The sequence below is a fragment of the Notamacropus eugenii genome, chromosome 6 (genome assembly GCF_028372415.1).
Source record: "Notamacropus eugenii isolate mMacEug1 chromosome 6, mMacEug1.pri_v2, whole genome shotgun sequence".
NCBI lineage: Eukaryota > Metazoa > Chordata > Mammalia > Diprotodontia > Macropodidae > Notamacropus > Notamacropus eugenii.
In genome coordinates, this window is record NC_092877.1 from 93,357,394 (window position 1) to 93,379,571 (window position 22,178).

A 22,178-nucleotide genomic window follows, 5' to 3' on the forward strand; every position below is an offset into this window, starting at 1 on the left:
AATTTCCGCAGCCTTTGGAACGTCATCTGGCTTCTGTTTTACCCATGCTTTAGCTCCTGATTTTTTTCTGTCAGTAGAACCCAATCCTTTAGTTCCTCTGTTAGTTATTTCAGAAGGAGGGTAAGTTTTCATAAGTGGTCTTGTTTCATAAGGAATAAGAATCACCTGAGCTGTTCTATCATTTTTACAAAACTGTATGAGTCCATCACCTAAATTTTGGAATGTTACAATAATTTCTCCTTCATAACTAGAATCTATCACTCCAGCTAATGCATGTATTCCTCAAGCTGCTAATCCTAATCTGAGCTGGGGTTTGGCCAACTTCCTATTCTCCCTGAAGGTGCGACAAACTTGGATACAAAGGTTCAGCAGGATCTGTAGGGGCAGTTCTTACTTCTCTATTTCGTCTAGTAACAAGTCCCTTTTCTCAGTACACTCTGTATAGTTCATTAATTGGAATACCATCTATGTTTCTAAAGTCTACCCCTGATCTCAACAGAGCAGTAAACAATTCTCTCCTTGTCGATTTATTCTGATTTTGAATCCGCTGGCTATTTACTCTTCTCTCTCTAGCAATGTTGTCTTTTCCCCAGTCTCCTAAGTCACCTGTGAGATCTTGTTCAGCGCCTCTGAAAGAGGGTGCCCTATTTCCCCAATTATTAGAGTCAAAATTAAATGCTTGTAAGTAGGAGGAGCTATCTTCACTATTATATTCCTATAGTAAACTGCAAAGGGAGTATCATAGTATGCATCTGCATTTCTAGTCATTATGGCAGTCTTCACTACTTCCTCCTTTAACTTTCTTAGTGAAAGTCCCTAAGTGAATACCAGGTCTGTCTCCACTAGGCCACATTGAGTTAGTAGGATACTGCCTATTGCAGCCTTTTGCAGCCAAAGCTAACAGATTAGTTGTATTGTTACCTCCTTGCATATTATAATCTCTAAAAGTTTGCTGCACAAAAGGATTCTGAATAATAACTATAAATTTCAGGCAATCTGTGGGACCAACAGCTATTCCTCCAGCTCTGTCATTTCTGATTCTCATCATTCAAGATATTAATGATTCTCCCATCTTTTGGGTGAACTGACTCAAAATTTCTGTGACCTCCTGCTGAGTAAAATACTCAATTATTTCCCTAAACACTGAGTTACCTCCTTGTTTCTTCTGTTTCCACCTCACTATTGAGCATTCTTCTAATTGAGAAACTTTTTTCTCTAAAATTATTTCACTTCCTTTGTCACTGTGGCAACTAGGCTGGAACTGTACAAAGGTCAGATGTGTATATCTTTTGTTGGCCTGCAGCTTCTTCTGAGCTAAATGAACAGCCTTTCCTTCTGCCTGAGTCCTCCCCCTAGACTGTTCTTGTACTCTTTTTTCATCTGAATTTTTTCCTTAAGCAGCTCATCTCTCTTGCCGTTAGTAAAATCCAGCCTCTCATACTTACATCTGCCAACTCCTTCTCTGGTCTTATTGGTATTCCTTACAAACACCTTTCCAAATCTCCAGGTCCCCCCTCCTGTAACTTCTCTTCCCAGTTTTCACAGGGTCCAGTGTTTTTAGCCCACTTATTTCCTAGTGAGGAATACAGCAAGTTCTCCCATCCTAGGATATTAATGTCTTACTCTAAATCATTTCTGCCGCCAAATAGAGATTTTTTTTACTGCGCGATCCTGTTAGTGACACCAAATGTATTGCCATGCCAATATTCACAGCACTGGTGGTGACTATGAATATGCCAACATAGTTTTCAGTTACAAAATATAAAAGACTCTCCATATAGAAGGCAGAAGAAAAACATTTATTTAAACACCAGAAAGCCAAATCCCAGAACCAGAAAGCAAAATCCGTTATGGTGACCAAAAAGTTAATAAACATGGTCACAGCAAGGGGCAAAGCCATTCTCAAATTTCCCCTCCCTCAGCCAGGGCTTTCTCACTACCAACTGTCACAATGTGTCTGTCTCAAACCTCCCCTTCCTCATCCAGGGCCTTCTCACTATCAACTGTCACAATGTATCAGTTGGGCCTGTGTCAGTTGGCCTGTGTTCTATCCCCTCAGACCTGACCCCACTCACTTCTTCCCAGTTCCACTCTACCCTTCCTATTCCGCCTCTTCAGAAAGCTCCTCCTACCACCTGTGACTTAGGCTTCCAGGTGATTTAAGCAGATCATATGAGCCTATTAATTAATGAGAAAGATCTTTCCATTTAAATTACTGTTGCAAACTCCCATAAATTCAATTATCATCTCCATACAGATGGTTCCTATTGTCCTAATCAATGTCTAAGCCCCAGTTTTACATCACTCACTGCCAATAGACACTTTACCAGTTGATGAGGATACAGGAAAGTAAAAAACACAGATCAAAGATCTCACATTATCATAGGGAAGACTGCATTCAAAAAATTGTACATACATGATACATACATTGTATATGTAAGGGAATTTCAGAGGGAAAGAGCATGTAGGTGAGGGAGGAGCATGGCAATATGGAAAAGGGCTCTTAGAGAAGGTGGATTTTCAAGTGAATCTTGAAGGGATCCAGTGAAACCAGCAGGCACAGGTGAGAAGGAATGTTTTAGGCATGAGGGACAGCAGGAAAAAAGGAAGTCAAGAGATGGCCATGTTACATGTGAGGAACAACAAGAAAGGTATTATGGCTAGATTGTAGAGTACATGGAGGGAAAGACTGGAAAGGTAAGAAGGGGCCAGCTTGTGAAAGGTGTAAAAGGCCAAAAGGATTTTCTGTTTGATCCTGGAAGTAATAGGGAGACACTGAAGTTTGTTGAGTAGTGGGGATGACATGGTCAGATCTACACTTTATGAAAATCACTTTGGCAACTGGATGAGGGATGAAAGAGACAGCTAGACCCCACCAGCAAGTTTGTTCATCATGGAACAGTGGAAGCACAACGGAGAACGAAGTGGAAGGAGCAGGTAGACCTAGAGTGGGATACTGGAGGATGTCCAAGAAAAACCATAATACTGTATATACTCTTCATTTTAGGCACAAGTCTGTCAGAAGCCATTTTTATTAACTTACCATTAGTCTAATATCTAAGATGAGTAAATATCCATATTGGCATAGTTCCCCTTTCCTTGCCTTCAGATATGCCCTTACTGCAAGACTGTTTGAAGTACCATTGATAGGAATCTTGAACAAGAAAAACATCAGCAAAAATCTACCTTCTTCTCTCATACGCGACCCCCACCCTCACCTACCCACCCAGCTGAGAACAAAAGAAAAACAAAACCCATTACGAATAGGTATAGTCAAGCAAAACAACTTTCACACATTGGCAATGACCAAAAAAAACTAGGTCTCATTTGGCACCTTAAGTCAATCATTTTTTGTCAGGAGGCAGCAGCATTATGTCATCATTAGTCTTCAGAAGTCATGACTGGTCATTACATTGGCCATGGATTTTAAGTCTTTCAAAATTGTTTTTCCTTGCAATGTGGTTGTTATTGTTGTTCTTGTTCTACTGACTTCACTCTACATCAGTTCGTACATTCTTCCTGGGTTTCTCTGAACCCATCACTTCTTACAGCATAGTAGTATTCCATCATGTTCATATAACTAGACTTGTTCAACCATTTCGCAGTTTATGAGCGTCCCTTCAGATTCCCATTCTTTGTCACTTCAAAAAGAGCTATAAATATTTTTATACATCCTTAGAATTTGTTTTGCTTAGGACTAATCCTTCCCTTAATCCTCTCTCTCCTCTCTTCTCCCCTTTCCCTACTATTTCCCTGTTGAGTGAAATGTATTTCTGTATTCTGATCTGTGTATTCTTCCCTTCTTAGGCCAGTTCAAATGAAGGTGAGGTTCAGGTATTAGCCTCTTCCCCTACTCCCTTCTCCTTTTTTGTATAGATGTCTCCTTGTGCACCCTAATTAGGTGAGATAATTTTCCCTAACCTCCACTCCAGAATTTTCCTCTTCCCCTCTCCTTATATTCTTCTCTTGAGATCATCAAGATATCACAGAACTATTCCTAGCCTTCTGTCCCTTCTAATTAGACTCTTTATTTGGTGATAGAGTTCTAAGGAGATAGATGTATCATCTCCCCATGTAAGAATGTAAACAGTTTATCTTTGTTTAATCCCTTATAATCGTTTGCTCATATGTACCATATTATGTTTCTCCTGATTCCTGTTTGTGAACTTCAGACTTTCTGTTCAGCTCTGACCTTTTCATTAAGCATGCTTAGAAGTCCTCTATTTTAGCACAAGATAGATTTGCAGTTTCATGTGCAGTCATTTTTTTCTATTCTTCTATGTAATAGAAATGCTTATTTTATTCATTAAGCTCAGAATAATATTCAATTAAATTACATTTTTAAAAGAATTTTTTTTAAAAAGTCAGCAAACTAATGCCCATGGGCCAAGTCGCTACTCTTCTTACTGCTATCTTACTTCATGAACTAAAAATGGTTTTTATGTTTTAGTTTACTGAACCCTTCTCTCTTTCATTAAAATCCATTTTTCCCCTATAGCATCCTACTCAGTTTTGTAGAAAAAATTCTTCTTGACTGTAAGCTTATATCCTCTGCCTTTTGAAATATTGTATTCCAAGCTGCAATCTATGGATTTTGTCCATCATATTCCTGAGAGTTTTCATTCAATTTTCATTTGATTACCTTTTTCAGGAGGTAATCAGTAGATTCTTTCTATCTCAACTTTGTCCTCTTGGTTCTAAGGGATCTGCAGTTTTCTTTTAAGATTTCTTTACATATGATGTCCAGATTCTTTTTTTGGTCATGGCATTGAGTTAGTCCAGTGATTCTTAATTTGTTTTCTCCTTGTTCTGTTTTCTTGACTTTGGGATCCTTTGTCAAGAGTAGGGTATACTCTGGGAATCTGTAAAATCTCAGTTCCTCCAAGGTGGCACAATCAAACCTGTACACTGGTCTGGGAGCATAAAGAGATTTTTGTGCCCAGAATCTTAGCAGTTACCTCTCCACAACCACCTGACCTCCAGTTCCACCAAGCCAGCACTGGGGGACTGGTATTCAGTCAAGCTGTGAGGGCAGGGCCACCATTCAGTGAGAGACAAAGACCAGCTCCCTCATGGCCTCTACACAGGGCTGAGGTAATATTCAGCTCCTCAGTGCCCCCAGGGGTTTTATGATCCAACAATGGATATGACTGCTGTAGGGGCTGAGATGGGAACTGCTGCTGCCTAACGTGGCCTCTGCTGGCCACTGCCTGAGGCCGGAGCTGTGGGAAGGCCCTTCTCCCTTTCAGGCCAGCTGAAAAAAACCCGTCACTGACCTTTGGTGTCGGTTGAGGGATCTGCGGACCCGGACCCGCTGCTGAGACTGGGGATTCCCCAACTGGAGATTCCACCCCCTCCCTCCCCTAGGGCTGTTTGCAAGTCGTGCCACACAGCCAATGCTGGGCTGGGCTCCTCTCTGTGTCCAGTGCAACAGACATTTCCCGTGGGCCTTTCAGATCACCCTGGGCTAGAAATCTCCTCCACTCTGTTGTTCTACACTTCTGCTGCTCCAAAATTTGTTGAGAGTCCCTCTCTACCGGTATTTTATGGGCTGTGTGGGGAGAGCCTGCCTTTGTGTGTCTTTCTACTCCGCCATCTTGGCTCCGCCCTTTGTTCTGTTTTCTAAGTCAGTTGTTTTTGCTATGAAATACCTTAGGTTTTCTTCTTTCTCTTTCTTTCTTTCTCTTAACTTTAAATATTTCTTATTGTCTCATGGAGTAATTGGCTTCTGTTTGGTCCATTCTAATTTTTAGTCAGTTTGTTGCTTGCATAAGACTTTATATCTCTTGTGCCAACCTGTTAATTCCCTTTCCAATTATTCCTTCCATAATTCTTACCAATTTTCCTATTTTTTTCTTATTTTCTTATCTCATTTATAAATTTTTTAAACTTTTGTTGCTTCTCTTCTAGAAATTCTAATTGAATTTGTACCCCAACTATGTTTTCCTTTGAGGCATTGTTTGTAGATGTTTTAGAGTTTTGGGGTTTTGTCTTGATTGTCTCTGTAATAGTAATAATGATAATAACTTTTTATGATAGGGTTCTTTTTTGCTTGTTTGTTTGCTCAGTCTTCTCACCTACTTCCTAAATTTGGACTTCATATTAAGGCACCTCTGTGCATTAATAGAGAGAAAGTCTAGGCTAATCCTCTTGCTGGAATATTGGATGCTGTGCTATCCTAGTATCTCAGGGACAGCTCAGACTGGAACCTGCAAGCTTTTCCAGTGCTCCCAAAGTGGTCTGATCCACAGCAAACACTGATTGCTGCCCCCTTGTCTGAACTCTGCAAGTTCTCGATCTAGGATTGTGGCTAAGCATTGGTAGACTACTGCTAAACTCAGTCCCTATCAGCCAATTGGGAAGCTCTGCTGGTTCAAAGGGACAGAACTTTAGGCTTTCATTTGGTCCAGGATTCCTGCCCCTGTTGTTCCTCTGCAGGCATCAGATGAAGCAGAACCCTGGAACTGAGATCCTGCTCTGTCCTTGTGATCTTACCTCATCACTGTGTGCACCCCAGAACTTCTCTTCAGGAAGCTGGAACACACCCAGAAATGAGTAGTGGGCAACAAAATTGCCAGATGGCATCTGTTCCCAGCTCAGTGCCCCAGTACAAATGTGGAATCTCCTCTTGATCTGGTACTCCGCCTCTCCCTGTGACTTCAAATCTCTTCCCACATGTCCACAGACCTCTCTGATTCTTTATGCTCACTTGGGCTGGAAAAGTGACTTACTGTGATAATTTCATGAATTTCCCCATCAGGATTTGATCTGGTGCATTGTCTAGATCTCTTTGGTGGAGTTTTGGAAGAAACTTGCTGGACTTCTTTTTCTACTCCACAATCTTGACTACACCCCTGATTGATTCTATCTTTACTGAGTTTAAGCAGCTTGAGATTTGACCATGTATTCTATTTATTTTGTATTCCCAACAGTAATTTGTATCCACTATAGTACTGAGTACAAAGGGAACAAACACGTGCTAAAATGCAACTACACTGAGTTGAAGGAAAGCAAATTAATCTGTCTCAAATAGTCACTTTATTCTTAAGAGAGGGAGTGTGTTCATTAACTTAACTTCATTCTGCAAATAAATATTAGTTAATACTAATAATATTCAAACAAATATTACTTGTTTGTTTCTTAGAAGTTATTCCTGAACCTGTTTTTGAGCTGTATTATTGGAGGGAATTCCCACACAGACAAAATCAAAGAGCCTTGATGTGTTGATATATATTCTGGGAAGATTCTGGGAATAAAGAATTTAATGTAAGATATGTGGACATAATATTCTTTACTAAAATATACTATGATTTTTTTCTTTTAGGGGTGATTATGTAAATGCTTTGGCTCATTATGAGAAAGGAATAACAGGTGATAATAAGGTAACCTTGAATAAAGGCCAGAGAACTACAAATTCTTCTCTCCACTCCCATGGCCACCACCCTCATGTAGGCCCTCATCCCTTCTTGCCTGACTTATTGAAGCAGCTTGTTCATGGTTTCCTCCCTGCTTTCCCCTCCTGTCTTCAATCCATGTACTCCACACACCTGCCAAGGTGATCTTCCTGAAGCAAAGATCTGAACAGGTCCTCCCTGATCAGTCAAGAAAATTCTGTGACTCAATATTACCTCCAGTATAAAATAACAAACCCCTCAGCTTAGCCTGTGAAGACCTTCATGATCTGGCTTCAGCCAGCTTTTCCAGGCTTGCTGCACCATCACTCTCCATTCTGGAGTCAGTATTCTAACCATCCTGAACTGCTTCATGTTTGCAGAACACAATCCTCCTTCTCTTATCTCTCTTCCTTCACACAAAGTATCTCCTGTTCTTCTGCCTTAGGATCCTTAACTTCCCTCAAAACTCATTTCATATTCTATCCCCTGTGGAAAGTTTTTCCTTATTTTCTCCTTTTCATCAAATTATATATCTGTTTATCATTCTGTCTTTGTATCCCCAGTACCCATCAGAGTATATCATATATAATAAGTGTTTAGTAACTGCTTGTTGGGCTTAGCCATTTATAAGTGTCTATAAAGGAAAAAGAAATCTCATTAATAGACAAATCATTATTCTCTTATTAATATACTTTCTCATGGCCCATGTGCTTTTTGTCCAGAATTTTACATAAAATGTAACACTGTATCATAGATAAGACTGACAAATCTAAATTAAAAATTTATAAAAACAAACTTTAAAAATCAGTTTTCTGAAGAAGGAAAATAATTGGTACTCCGATAATTGGCAGATGTGAAACAAAACAATAAATAAATGTCTTTTCAGCATCTTCTCCAAACATTGTTCAAAAGATTCAATTAGTAATAGCAATATCATTGCTCCAGCTTGGGACTGGTGAGTTTTCATCATTTTTCTTTCAATAACCTTTTGTTAAGGGAGTGGTTTAAGTATTTGTTTTTCAATTCTAGCACCTAGAACATGATGAGGCCTGTCTAGCTGGAGTGGCTCAAATGTCTATTAGAATGGGGGATATTCGACGAGGGGTTAACCAAGCCATCAGACATCCAAGTCGTCTCCTGAAAAGGGATTGTGGAGCTATTCTGGAAAATATGAAGGTATTCTTCATTTATATAAATATTCACTTGAAGAAAATAAATCAGTCCTGTTCTTCATAAAGGTCAAAATGTTAATCCTCTCCTATTACAGCAATTCTCAGAAGCAGCCCAACTGTATGAAAAAGGGCAGTACTATGACAAAGCAGCATCTGTTTACATTCGCTGTAAAAACTGGTAAGGATTTATCAATATAGTATTTAGAAATATATTTTTAACTCACCTCTGCTCCATAATAAGTACTACAGTACTTATTATAATACTAGTCACTGTATATAGTACTATAGTATATGTAGTAGAAGTACCATATATTTCTCTGCCTTTACCCATATGATTTTCAAGTTGCTCTGCCAACCTTGATGTTCTACCAGCATCTCCATATGGAACCAGGCATCTAGTCTTCCTACTATCCTCATGCAGGAATTCCTTACTCATGCCCCATTTTCCTTTACATTTTTCTCTGCATTTTGTACCTTAGATAAAGTTTGACTGAATCGAAGTATCTTATGTTGAAAATTGGAGTCTCTGAAGGTGGTGGTTGGTATGGGTAAATCCTAAATGAGATGTTTGTAAATATCCAGAAAAGATTAATAAAGCCTGTTTTCTCTTTCTACTCTCAACTACTTACCATGAAGAAAAGAAAAAAACAGTCATTGACTCCATGATATGATCAGCAGTTGAGATTTTGAAAAATCATGGTCATTTTTTAAAAATTATATCAAGAATTGGTGGTAATAAGTTAATTTTTAATTTGAATGAATGAATAATTAATTTTTATTGTGCCATTTTTCTAGGGCAAAAGTTGGTGAGCTTCTACCTAATGTTTCTTCTCCTAAGATCCATCTACAGTATGCCAAAGCTAAAGAAGCAGATGGAAGGTTTGCATACTTTCTAGATTGTGTAAATAATTTAAATTTTAATTAAATAGGCATTTTTATTTATTAATAATAAATTATATATATAAATTTATTATAAAATTAAAAATAAAAATAAAGATATTAAATAAATAGAAATTTAATTTTAAAAAATTGAAGATTAGTTTTAAAGTTAACTGTCAATATATGAACTAAAAGGGAGACAGAAAAGAAGAGCCATATCCATAATCATACTCTTCATACTCAAAATGCTTTAAAAATGTTGAAAACACCAAGAATTGGAAACAAAGTAGGTGCCCATCACTGAAGAGTAGCCAAGCAAACTCTGGTTTATGAATATAAGGGAATATAATTGTGCACTAACAAGTAATTAACATGAATTCAGAGAAATGCAAGATTTGCATGAACTGATGCAGAACAAAATAATTAGAACCAAAAGAATAAAATACAGTATGAACAAAAGGGAACAGAAAGGTCACTAAAGGGCTTTAAAAGGAAATCATACTCTGAGACCTTGAAAACCAGCAAACATCGCAGATAACAGATAATGAAACACACCTTCTACCTCATGACAGAGAGGAGTGCTGCTAGCACAGAATACTGTTATCTATTTTCAGATGTGGTCACTGTATTGGATGTTTTGTTTAATTGTGTTTCTTTATCTTAAGGGAAAGTTCAGTTGCTTTATGAGGTGTTGAAATGACTATGACATAAAGACAGAATTTAGCATCAATAGAATTTGATTTTTTGAAATTAAGAAAGTTTTACAGTGTTATAAAGTTATATAGTGCTTATGCAGTGGTCATTTATTTCTTACAGATATAAAGAAGCTGTTCTTGCTTATGAAAATGCAAAACAGTGGAACAGCGTAATCCGTATCTACTTGGATCACCTTAATAATCCTGAAAGAGCTGTTCGAATTGTCAGAGAAACCCAGTCTCTTGATGGAGCCAAAATGGTAGCCAGGTAAACTATTTCAGCTAACCTCCTAGGTTTTCTCTTCATGTCAGGTCATTACTTCTTATTCTTGCTTAGAAAAAATAAATTCCACACTCACCTGGCTTTGCTTTCTTTTTTTAGCTCTAATGTCATTTTCCTAACATCCTAACTTTGAAGCTGATTCTCAGTTAGATAGAGTTCAGTATTTCTTCTATTTTGGAAGCTCTTTCTATTCAAGAGTCACCCCTCTCCTAGCTTATATTCATTTTCCTGGCCAGATACCCCACAGAATATTATTTTGTTTGTCCTCTTATAACCTTTTGTAGCATTAAAACATTCATCCAGATGGGCCTCAGTCCTTTAACATCTCTTCTCAAGTCACGTCATTTAAGAGCACTGAATTTTGAGTTAGAGGACCTAGGTAACTTGGACAAGTTAGTTTCCTCATCTGTAAAAGGAGAAAATTGGGCTTAGTACCTTCTGAGGTCTATTCTAGCTTGAATCCATGATCCCGTGATCATAACCTTTTCAGAAAGCCTTTTGATAGGGATTCCAAGTAATTCCAAGAATTAGATTTAACCTATTTGATTCTGTTTTCCAGGACTTGGAGAAAACATCTTCCTGTGAATGTTGGTTTTCCTCTTGGATTAAAATGTTGAAATGTTTTTGTTAGTTTTGTTTTTGTTTTTTGTTTTTCGAGGTGAGCTAAGGGGAGGGACATTTCTAAGATATTAGTGCTTTTAGAAGAATTGTTTTTCTAATGCAAGGGACCAAAAAACTTGACCCTTTCACAAACCCCCTCAAGGGCCTCCTCCACAAGCAACTCTAGGCTATTAGGCTCTTCCACTCTTTCTTAAAGAATGAAATTTCTCTCGAGCTTAGATATTTTTAAAGCCCCTAGGATCATGGCTAATTGGTGTGCTTGTCCCATTCTGTTATTCTCTTGTTGTGGATCTGTAAAAAAAAGGGGGGGAGGGGAATAATCATAGGGGCATAAGCCTTATTAACTCATAAAAACTTCACCCTCCAGACTGCATTCTGTGATATCACCCTAGGCCTACACCCACCCCTCCCTTATACTAATACAGTTTTACATAATTTGTGTAAAGAGTTGATCACACTGAGGGCTCAAAAGGATTTTTGTTGTGTTTTTTTTTTAATTAAATCAGAGATTATGTTTTAATATATACTGTAACCTAATTTATAGCAAATTATTTTATTCTAGATTCTTTCTTCAGTTGGGTGACTATGGTTCTGCTATCCAGTTTCTTGTTATGTCCAAATGTAATCATGAGGCTTTTACCCTAGCCCAGCAGCATAATCAAATGGAGATCTATGCAGATATCATTGGTAAGCATCATGGGTGTACTTCTAATTTTTTTAAAAATAAAAACTAGATATTGAAAGTTTCATTGATCAAATAGGTCTTTTTAAATTGTGCATTTGATCTCCTATATGCTATACTATAATGCTAGTTTCATACTCATCAATAAGACCTTATAGATGAGGCCACTTTATAATTCAATCTATTATTTCAGTTATTTAGCCCCATTGGATGTAGGCCAAGATTTACCTGACTGGTATTTAACAGTGACATAGTAGAGCTCCTGAGTGGTGAAGGAAATGTGTTGTTTTTAGTGTGCCACTTCTTTTTTAAATTTGAAGAATATTAATAAATCAGCAAATGGAATAGTCATATTGTGGTGATCTGTAGCTTATATTGGTGATGATTGGTATATAAGTAGAAATTAGTCTGTTATCAAGCTATATCACTATGATTTGGGAAGAATCAAAAAGAGACTTCTTATTCTCAAAATACTTAATTGCAAATTCTTTATCTACTCGGTAGACTTAGAAATTGTTGAAATCCTTAAATTTTCATCTTAACATCATGAGCCATCAATTAATGTTCAGGAAGCCTTTTTGTGACAAAATATTTGTGGTAGCTAGCAATGGGGTTAAATGGGAAAAAAATAGAAACAGATTTTTGTTTGGGTTTTTTGGGGGGTAATGAAGTTGGTTTTTTGTGTTGTTTTTGTTTTGTATTCATAAACACACTGTAAATCTCTAATACCTAGACAATGTCCTTGCACTGTATCTAATAGTGCATTAAATTACCTGTTATGACTTTCATGTCATTTCATGACTAGGTGGTGCAGTGTATAGCATGCCAAGTGTGGAGTCAGGAAAACTCATCTTTCTGAGTTCAAATGTGGCTTCAGACACGTACTAGCTATGTGACCCTGGGCAAGTCACTTAACCCTGTTTGCCTCAGTTCCCTCATCTGGAAAATGAGCTGGAAAAGGAAATGGCAAACCACTCCAGTATCTTTGCCAAGAACACCCCAAATGGGGGTCACAAACAGTTGGACACAACTGAAATGACCAACAAATTGTGAACAAATTTATGACCTTCATATTTTAATAAGACAAGACTCATTTATTTATCTCATGAGCTGTTGTTAAAACTTCCTATTTCCATGCAGTGTTTTCATATTATAACCTTCAGTCTTCAGTCCTGGAATCAGAATGTTTGATTGGTATCTAGACTGTTGAATTACTAATGCTTGGCCTCTAGATCTATGAATTATGATCCCTGTTCAGGGAGAAAGTCATAAAACCCTGAATTATCTTCTTAATCCTCTCACCATTCAAGTGGCAATCAAGAAAAAATCAGAAAACATTCCTTTATTTTGAATTAATCTAATTTAATATCTTTCCCTAAGTGCCTAGATTGCAGAGAGATAGGTGCCCAATAGTTAAAAACAAAAGTACAATCCTGAGGAAGACTGAGGATAAAGTCAGAAAGAAGAAACCAAATATAAGGTAGGAAATGAAAGGGGTATGGTTGGAGACAGATGAGAAAATGGAAAAGGAGCAAGGAATAGCAGGGGTTAGGGAAAAAACTACATATTCTGGTTACAAAGAGAAGTCATCAAGTAAACTTTGTATCATTGTGATTTAATCTTATTGAGATAGCTATAGAGTATCAAAAACATGTAATTCTTTTAAAAAAACTAAAATAAGAGTAAAAAAACTTTAATTCCAGATTCCCTTGCCTTCTATAAGTTTACTATTTGTAATTTGTTTTTCAGAAAAATAATGAAGTGTAATAAAGATAGGCAAATGCTCAGAGTGTATTAACGTGCTTGACTAATGCAGCTTCTTATACCTTATCCTACCCCATACATAGACATGTTTTTCCATTCAATGACACCAGCCTCCTTGATTTTCCGCAAACAAAACACTCCATTTCTTGACTCCAGGCACTTGCTCTGACTGTCCCTATACTTTGAATGCCCTTACTCCCCATCTCTTTCTCCTGTCTTCCCTGGCTTCCTTCACATCCCAAAAAAAATCCTATCTTCTATAGGAGTCTTTCCCAGTTCCTCTTAATTCTAATGCCTTCCCCCATTAATTATTTCCTATTTATCCTGTATGTAGCTTATTTGTACATATGTGTTTGCTTGTTTTCTTTTCCATTAAATTCTGAGTTCCTTGAGAATAAGGGGTCTTTTGCCTTTCTTAGTAAACCTAGTAGTGCTTAGCACAGTTTCCTTACATATAGAAGATGCTTAATAAATGCTTATTTAGTGACTGTATGACATCCCAGCTCCATTTGACCACTTAAAATCATTTCAGTTTTACAAAGGAATATTTGCTTCCAAAGATAAAGCAAGAAGGAACAAGTATAACATTTCCCCAGTACCTTGGGGGCATGCTCACCCCTACACCACCTCAGTCTCTGGGGTGAGTAGATTGAATCCTAACCCAGTTTCTGCATAGCATTTGTCCTACCAAATCCATTTCCAAAGGTAGTATCACTGCTGGATGAGTCCTTGTCTCAGCTACTGCTGGGCCAGGTCCTGAAGATCACTTCTTGCTCCTTGAAGCATCAGTGCTGCACTGGATGCAGATCCATACTCTGGACTGCCAGGATTCCAGAGCATACTTCTGATCCTTCAAAACTCACAAGATTGGAGGTGCTACCCCCTTCACCTAGAACAAAAAAGAAAAAATGCAGAGGTCAAGGACCAAAACCCATATTTTAAGGGCCATGTGGACTTAAATGGAGATGGCCCCAAGCACTTGCCCTTTATAACACTGTCTCTCACCAGATGCACTGAGTGGAGTCTAACTATGATATGAGCATAGTCAGAGAGAAAATAGCCAAAGAGACTAGACTGAGACTGATTCAGTCAACCAGTCAATGCATATTTATTTAGCTCCTTTTATATGCCAGGCACTTATGGATACAAATATGGCGGAAAAAGCAATCCCTGTCTTCAAGGATTCAAAGAGCTTACAATCTAATGAGGGAAGAAAGCACACAAAAAGAAGCTGAAAAGCAAGTTGGTAGGAGGTGGGCAGGCAGAGTATATGACTGGGAATCATGAAAGAGTAAGCAAAGTCCTAAAGTAGTACCAGGTGAGAAATGAGATATTCAGAGCTGAGCTCCCTCCTTAATTGGGGATTTTGAAGTTCATGGCTCTACCCTCCAGTCAGAGAGGGGGAGGGCAGTGATGAGGAGGAGTGCTGAGACTGATGAGATCTCCCAAGATGAGGTTTTCCCAATAATAGCTTCCTAGTGCGTAGTGAAGAACTCAGTGCATTCCCGAAGGGGGCAGCCAGGTAAGGAATGGCATGTTCTGAGCTGACCTCACCCTAAGTTCTGTCCATACAGCTAGGAGAAAATGGATTCACCTAACCACATGGTTAGCATATTGATCCAGTTACAGAATGTAGCTGCATAATCCATAATCTGTCTAAAGCCCTTCCATTTCATGTCATCACGATTCTTCCAAAAGCAGGCTCCTTAGTGTCTCTGTGTGGGGAATCTGTATCAATTAAGGACACAGATGTACTCTAAACATGCATCAGTATCCATTAGAGAAGATTATGGGGTATTCTATTAACTGAATAGAAAGTACATCAAGTATAATGTATAAGTTATTGTAGTCCTTTAATTTTTAAAAAGTAAGATTCTTATACTCCCAACTTGTTCCTTCTTACACACATTTTGAGAAGAAATTAATTCTTCCGCCAGGCATAATAGTTTATGCTTTATTGAAACAGCAGCCACTGCTTCCAGCAGAACATCCCTTTAAGCAAAATGTGCTTTGCTGTTATCAGATCAGACAAAGAAAATTAAAAAAAAATAATCCTTCTAGGCAAAGGAAAGAGCTATATAATATTCACTTAATACCCTCTCACCTATCTATATCTCCCTCATTTATCCTGAGTGCTCAAAACTATGACATCTCTCTAGATTCAGACTGTGAGCTAGAGCTGTAGAATCTACTTGAACCTTTGTTACCTGGTCCAAAGGTACTTAAGACCCAAGCCTGAAATATGAAAAGAAAAGAACTGGACAGCTTAACAGGGCTCTGCAAACATTCATTTTAGAAATTAGAAAACTGAGGCCCAATTAAGTGATGCTCAAGTTCACATAGTAGCAAAGTTCCTGATTATCAAGCCAGGGATCTCATTATATACCAAATATATACATATATATGTATATGTATGTATATATACCAAATATATACATATATGTATATGTATGTATATATGTGTGTGTATGCAAGTATATTATATGTGTGTATATAAGTATATGTATATGTATCTGCACATGTATATATGTGTGTATATAAGTATATGTATATGTACGTACATACATTTGTGCATATATATATATATATATATATGGAATTTTGCCTCTTACAAGTTGTCTACATTTCCTTCCCATTCTTATGATTACTCAAGGAACTGCTGAAAGAAAGGGAAAAGTTAGGTCTCAGTTGTTGAATTTGCTGATTCCTATAAACTCTTAAATCTGTAAATAAGAATAATTTTTTTAGATTCATAAAAATCAATGAGACTGGCAGTTAATTAAGCCAGATTCTCTCATAATTTTCATAATTCCTCCCCTCCTTGTTTATCACTTTACACAGAATAAAGAAATTACTAGAAAAGTGAAAGAGAGAATGTACTGATAGCAAAGTTGATACATGGCCCACTTTACAAAACTAAAAGTTGTAATATATATGTATGATGTTTTAATTTTTAAATACTATGCAAATTATTTATCAAAACTTTACTAAATATTAACTTAAGCATGTTTTACTCGATGAACTTGTGCTATAGGTTCTACAGACACTACTAATGAAGACTATCAGAGCATTGCAGTATACTTTGAAGGGGAAAAGAAGCATCTTCAAGCAGGAAAATTCTTCTTCTTATGTGGCCAATATGCACGGGTTAGTATTTGCAAAGGAGAATACCACCAGAATTCATAGAAGTGGCTAAAGGGAAAAACTGAGGATTCCAAGGAAAAAATGAATATTACTTTCACTGTCCCAGACTCAGAGTCAAAACTTCAGTCCTCTTTGATCAATTCTTTGTCCAGTCACTATTAAGATTTTTTCTAATGTCTGTCAGATCATTCCCTTTTCTGTTCCATAGTTCTGCCACTCTTATTGCCTCTTGTCTCAGTGAATACAACCTTATCACAGTTTCCTTACTGTTCACTGTACTGAATGTATATCATTGCCAACAATCTTGCTAAAACATCATTTTCATGAATGAGCAGAAGAGCATTTGTTAAGCATTTAACTATGTACAAGGAGCAGTGCTAGGTGCAAAGGATACAAATAAGAAAGCTCAACAGCCCCTGATCTCCAGAACCTCATATTCTGATATGGGGAGAAGACACTATATATAGGGAAAGTGTCCAGGGCAAGTGGCAACTTGGAAATGCCCCATAGGGGACATCAGCAAAGCACATGCTAATGCATTTTCTTGGATGCCATTTTCACTGATAAAGCCATAGCCATTTCCGATGTTCATCCATGTGGTAGTGCCAAAGACATTGGTGGCAAGGATTGTCTTCTATGGGTTCTCAGTAGCTGTGGCTGCTAAGGAAGCAGGGTCTGTAGCACCTAGAGAAGCAGTTGCCAGGTTATTTCCTTGCAAGGACTGACTGAATGGGTGATAGCTTGGCTTGCTGAGCTCCAAGCAAAGCCAGTGATATGGGGGCTTCTGCTATTTGCTGGGATTTTCAGCATGGGGTTGGGGGCTATCTCTGTTTAGGTTTCAGGTGGTAGTTGAAGTTGACTTGCCTGATACATGTAACTTCCTCTAAAGTCAATAAGCTTAGCACACTGACTGTGTGCTAAGCTTTGTGCTAGGTGCCATGAATAAGTGACAGAAATTAAATAGTCTCTACCCTTAGGTGCTTTCATTATCTTAGGGGAGAAATCATGTAATCATACATCCTAGAGTACTTCAAGAAATAGCAGATGGAATTCCCAAAAAAACTGTCAGGAATCTTTGAAAAACTGGAGACTTGGAGAGGTACTGTAGACATATATCCAAATTTAGGAAAAAAAAGGATTGGAATAAAATTGGTAAAAGCTGAAAGTGAACTGAACTTTGATTCCTGGTAAAATTGTTAGACATCTGGGTTTCATGAAGAGAGACAAAGACTCCAGGACTAGGCAGGAAAGAGTCCTACTGAATTCTGCCCTTGTTAGATCACATTTGGGCCCAATTAGTACATTTTTTGCTTCTTTGTTTTTAAATAATTTTTATTTATATCTTTTGTTTTTACATTGCCTGTATTTCTCGTAATATTGCTTCCCTCTGGAAGGGGAACTTCCAGAGAGTCATCTTTTATCCAAATAATTGATACCACAATTTTAAGAAGAATATTGATAAATCAGAGATTGAACAGCCTTGAGATCTTAGCAAATAAAGATCAGCTGAAGGAACTGGAAATATTTATATTGGAGAAAAAGACCTAGGAAGGACATAATAGTTATCCCAAGTATTTGAAAGGGCTGTCACATGGAAGAAAGATTAGATTTGTTCTGTTTAGCCTCAGAGGGCAGAAATGGAAGCTAAGGATGGACATTTGTTGGGGGTTTTTTTGTTGTTTTTAAAATTTATTTATTTATTTTTAGATTTCAACATTCATTTCCACAAAATTTTGAGTTCCAATTTTTCTCCCCATCTCTTCCCTCCCCCCACCCCATAACACCATTCTGATTACCCCTTCCCTCAATGTACCCTTCCTTCTATCACACCTCACCCTTCCCTTATCCCCATCTTCTCTCTTTTCTTGAAGGGCAAGATAGATTTCTATACCCCATTACCTGTATTTCTTATTTCCCAGTTATATGCAATAACAATTCTCAACATTCGTTTCTAATACTTTGAATTCCAACTTCTCTCCCTCCCTCCCCACTCATCCCCACTGAGAAGGCAAGCAATTCAATACAGGCTGTATATGTGTCATTTTGCAAAAGATTTCCATAATAGTCATGTTGTATAAGACTAACTATATTTCCCTCCATCCTACCCTGTCCCCCCTTTATTGTATTCTCTCATTTGACCTTGTCCCTCCCCAAAAGTTTTTACTTCTAATTATTCCCTTCTCCCATTTTCCCCCTTTCTGTCATCCCCCTCACCTCATTCATCCCCTTGTCACCTATTTTCCTGTGGTGTAAGATAGATTTTTCATACCAAATTGAGTGTGCATGTTATTCCCTCCTTAAGCCATATGTGAAGAGAGTAAGCTTCACTTTTCCCCTCTTACCTCCTCCCTTTTCTTCTCCATTGAAAAGCATTTTTCTTATCTCTTTCATGAATGATAATTTGCCCCATTCCATTTCTCCCTTTCTCCTCCCAATATATTCTTCTCTCACCCCTTAATTTTATTTTTTTATACATATCATCCCTTCTGATTCAACTCAACCTGTGCTCTCTTTCTGTGTGTGTGTGTGTGTGTGTGTGTGTGTGTGTAATCCCTCCACCTATCCAAATATTGAGAAAAGTCTCAAGAGTTATAAATGTTTTCTTTCCATATAGGAATGTAAATAGTTCAGCTTTAGAAAGTCCTTTATGATTTCTCTTTGCTGTTTACCTTTTCTTGCTTCTTTTGATTGTCTTTGAAAGTCAGATTTTCTCTTCAGTACTGGTCTTTTCATCATGAATGCTTAAAAGCCCTGTATATCACTGAATGACCATTTATTCCCTTGAATTATTATACTCAGTTTTGCTGGGTAGATGATTCTTGGTTTTAATCCCAGTTCCTTTGACTTCTGGAACATCCTGTTCCAAACCCTTCAGTCCCCTAATGTTGAAGCTGCCAGATCCTGTGTTATCCTGATTGTATTTCCACAGTATTTGAATTGTTTCTTTCTAGCTGCTTGCAATATTTTCTCCTTGACCTGGGAACTCTGAAATTTGGGCACAATATTCCTCGGAGTTTCTCTTTTGGGGTCTCTTTCAGGAGGTGATCCATGGATTCTTTCAATATTTATTTTGCTCTCTGGTTCTAGAATATCAGGGCAGTTTTCCTTGATAATTTCATGAAAGATGATGTCTAGGCTCTTTTTTTGATCATGGCTTTCAGGTAGTCCCATAATTTTTAAATTGTCTCTCCTGGATCTATTTTCCAGGTCAGTTGTTTTTCCAATGAGATATTTCACATTATATTATATTTTTTTATTCCTTTGGTTTTGTTTTGTAACTACTTGGTTTATCATACAGTCATTAGCTTCCCTGAACTCCACTCTCATTTTTAAAGAACTATTTTCTTCAGTGAGCTTTTGAACCTCCTTTTGCGTTAGGCTAATTCTGCTTTCTAAAGCCTTTTTCTCCTCATTGGCTTTTTGGACCTCTTTTTCCAATTGAGTTAGCCATTTTTAAAGGTGTTATTTTCCTCAGCATTTTACTGGGGCTCCTTTAGCAAGCTGTTGATTCATTTTTCAAGCTGTTCCATGGCCTGAGCCCCATTATATATTCATTTTGGAGGTACTGGATGCAGAAGCCTTGAGTTCCTCTGACAGTTATGCATTGTTCTTCCTCATCCTAAAGGATGAAAGGAAATAAGCGTTTACCAAGAAAGTAACCTTCATGGTCTTATTTTTTTTTCCCTTTTTGGGGCATTTTCCCAGCCTTCTGAATCCTTTGTCAAGAGGAGGGTCCTAGTGCTCCTGCTCACTCCAGGACCATGCTCAGGGCTGAGATTCAGATCAGCTGTTCAATTCTCCCAGGGTCTTTAGGCTGAGTGCTTCACAGATGGACACTGCAGCTGCCACCATCACTCCTGCCACTACTACCTGGGGCCAGTGCTAGGGGGAACCCTGCTCCTCTCACACCCAGCTGGGAAAGCCCTCTCACTGACCTTTGAAGCTTTCTTTGGCACTTGTGGCTTGAGGGGTCTGAGACCCTCCCTGTTGAGGATTCTGCCCCAGAATCCTTGGTCCTGTTCCTCCCAGTGCTGCGCAGCTAGGGCTGGGCTCTGCTCCGCTCAGCATCCTGTGGGATAGATCTTTCCTGTTGGCCTTCCAGGTTACCTTTGGCTGGAGACCTCTTCACTCTGTTGTTCTGTGGCTTCTGCTGTTCAGAATTTGTTGAGAGTCATTTATTACAGGTATTTTATGGGCTGTGGGGGAAGAGCTAGAGTATGTGCGTCTTTCTACTCCACCATCTTGGCTCTGCCCCCTGGACATTTGAAAAGAGCAAATCTTGGCTCAGCATAAGTAAAAAACATCCTAACAATCAGAGTTATACAAAAGTAGAATGAGCTTTCTTGAGAGATAGTGAAGACTCCACTGATAGTCTTCAGGCAATGGCTTTTCAGTTATGTTATAGTGGGGATTTTTGTTCAGGAATGCATTGGACCAGGTTGCCCTGAGCTCCTTTCTAATGCTGAGTTTCTTTGATATTGTTCAGGAAACTTGAGTAATGTTTTTTTGCCTTCAAAATGACATCCCAATTCTTTGACCTAACATTAGGGAAATTACTGAGAGATAAGAGTGTAGAAAGAGTATAGAAGAGAACCCAGGGCCAGAACTTTAGGAAACACTTCTATTTAAGGGACCCAGGGGAGTATGAGTGACCAGAGAGTTGGGAGAGAACCATAAAAATGTTACAGAAGCCAAGAGAAGAAAGGGTCTATTGTGTCAGATGCTTCAGAGAGGTCAAGGAAGATAAGGACAGAAAAAAATGATTAGATTTAGTTAACAAGGTCTTTGGAAGAGAACTCTTTCAGTAGTGTTCTGGGAACAGAAGATGAACTGCAGGAATTTGCAGAATGAATGGTTGATGAGAAAGTGTAACTAGTAAGGGAATAATATTCTTTGTAGTAGTTTGGTAGTGAAAAAGGGAGAAAACTTGACAGCTTGAAGGTAAGAGTCAAGGGAAGGGATTTTTTTTAAGGGTAAGGGAGACTTGAATATGTTTGTAGATTGAGTGGAGGGACCCAGTAGAGAAAAAAAGATTAAAGATGCTGGAGATCAGTTAAGATTGATGGAGAATAATCATAAAGAAAATGGAAGGGAATGGGATTGAGAATATAGATAAATTAGTTAACTTGAGCAAGGAGGAAAGGTACCTGTGCTTCTTGGGATGGAAGGAAATGATGGGTGAGGGCATTGAGAAGATAAAAGCATAAGAAAGGAATTCAGAGAATGTATGGCAGATGACAAATCTTAGTAAATCAACAGTTAAGGTCATCTGTCATCTGCTAGGATTCACAACTTAAAGAGGGGGGAAAAGGTTTGGAAGAGTGAGAATCTAATATTATACTATTTGCTGACAGTGAACCCTCTGCTACTACCAAAGTTTCCAACTCACTATCTCATAACCACATCTCATTCTTTCCTTATTCTGTCCCCTGCAACTGATAGGCCTTCCTCATTCCTTTCTCTAAAAATCCTACCAATCAAATTCTACCTAATTCTCTGAAGTGCTATAGTATTTGTTATAAATAAGTACAATTTGCTGAAGTT

At 38.0% G+C, this 22,178-nt stretch overlaps 1 protein-coding gene across 4 annotated transcripts in view; it reads left to right on the top strand.

The window, feature by feature from the left end:
• LOC140511435 (WD repeat-containing protein 19) overlaps positions 1-22,178 on the top strand; it is an 88,538-nt gene that overhangs the window by 42,051 nt on the left and 24,309 nt on the right. For all 4 annotated transcript variants that reach the window (XM_072620500.1, XM_072620501.1, XM_072620503.1 and 1 more), the window contains 7 exons: positions 7,325-7,382; positions 8,424-8,570; positions 8,662-8,744; positions 9,362-9,445; positions 10,262-10,408; positions 11,607-11,731; positions 16,525-16,637. In XM_072620500.1, coding sequence (XP_072476601.1) covers positions 7,325-7,382; positions 8,424-8,570; positions 8,662-8,744; positions 9,362-9,445; positions 10,262-10,408; positions 11,607-11,731; positions 16,525-16,637 — 757 coding nt within the window. The remainder of the gene's footprint in view (positions 1-7,324; positions 7,383-8,423; positions 8,571-8,661; positions 8,745-9,361; positions 9,446-10,261; positions 10,409-11,606; positions 11,732-16,524; positions 16,638-22,178) is intronic.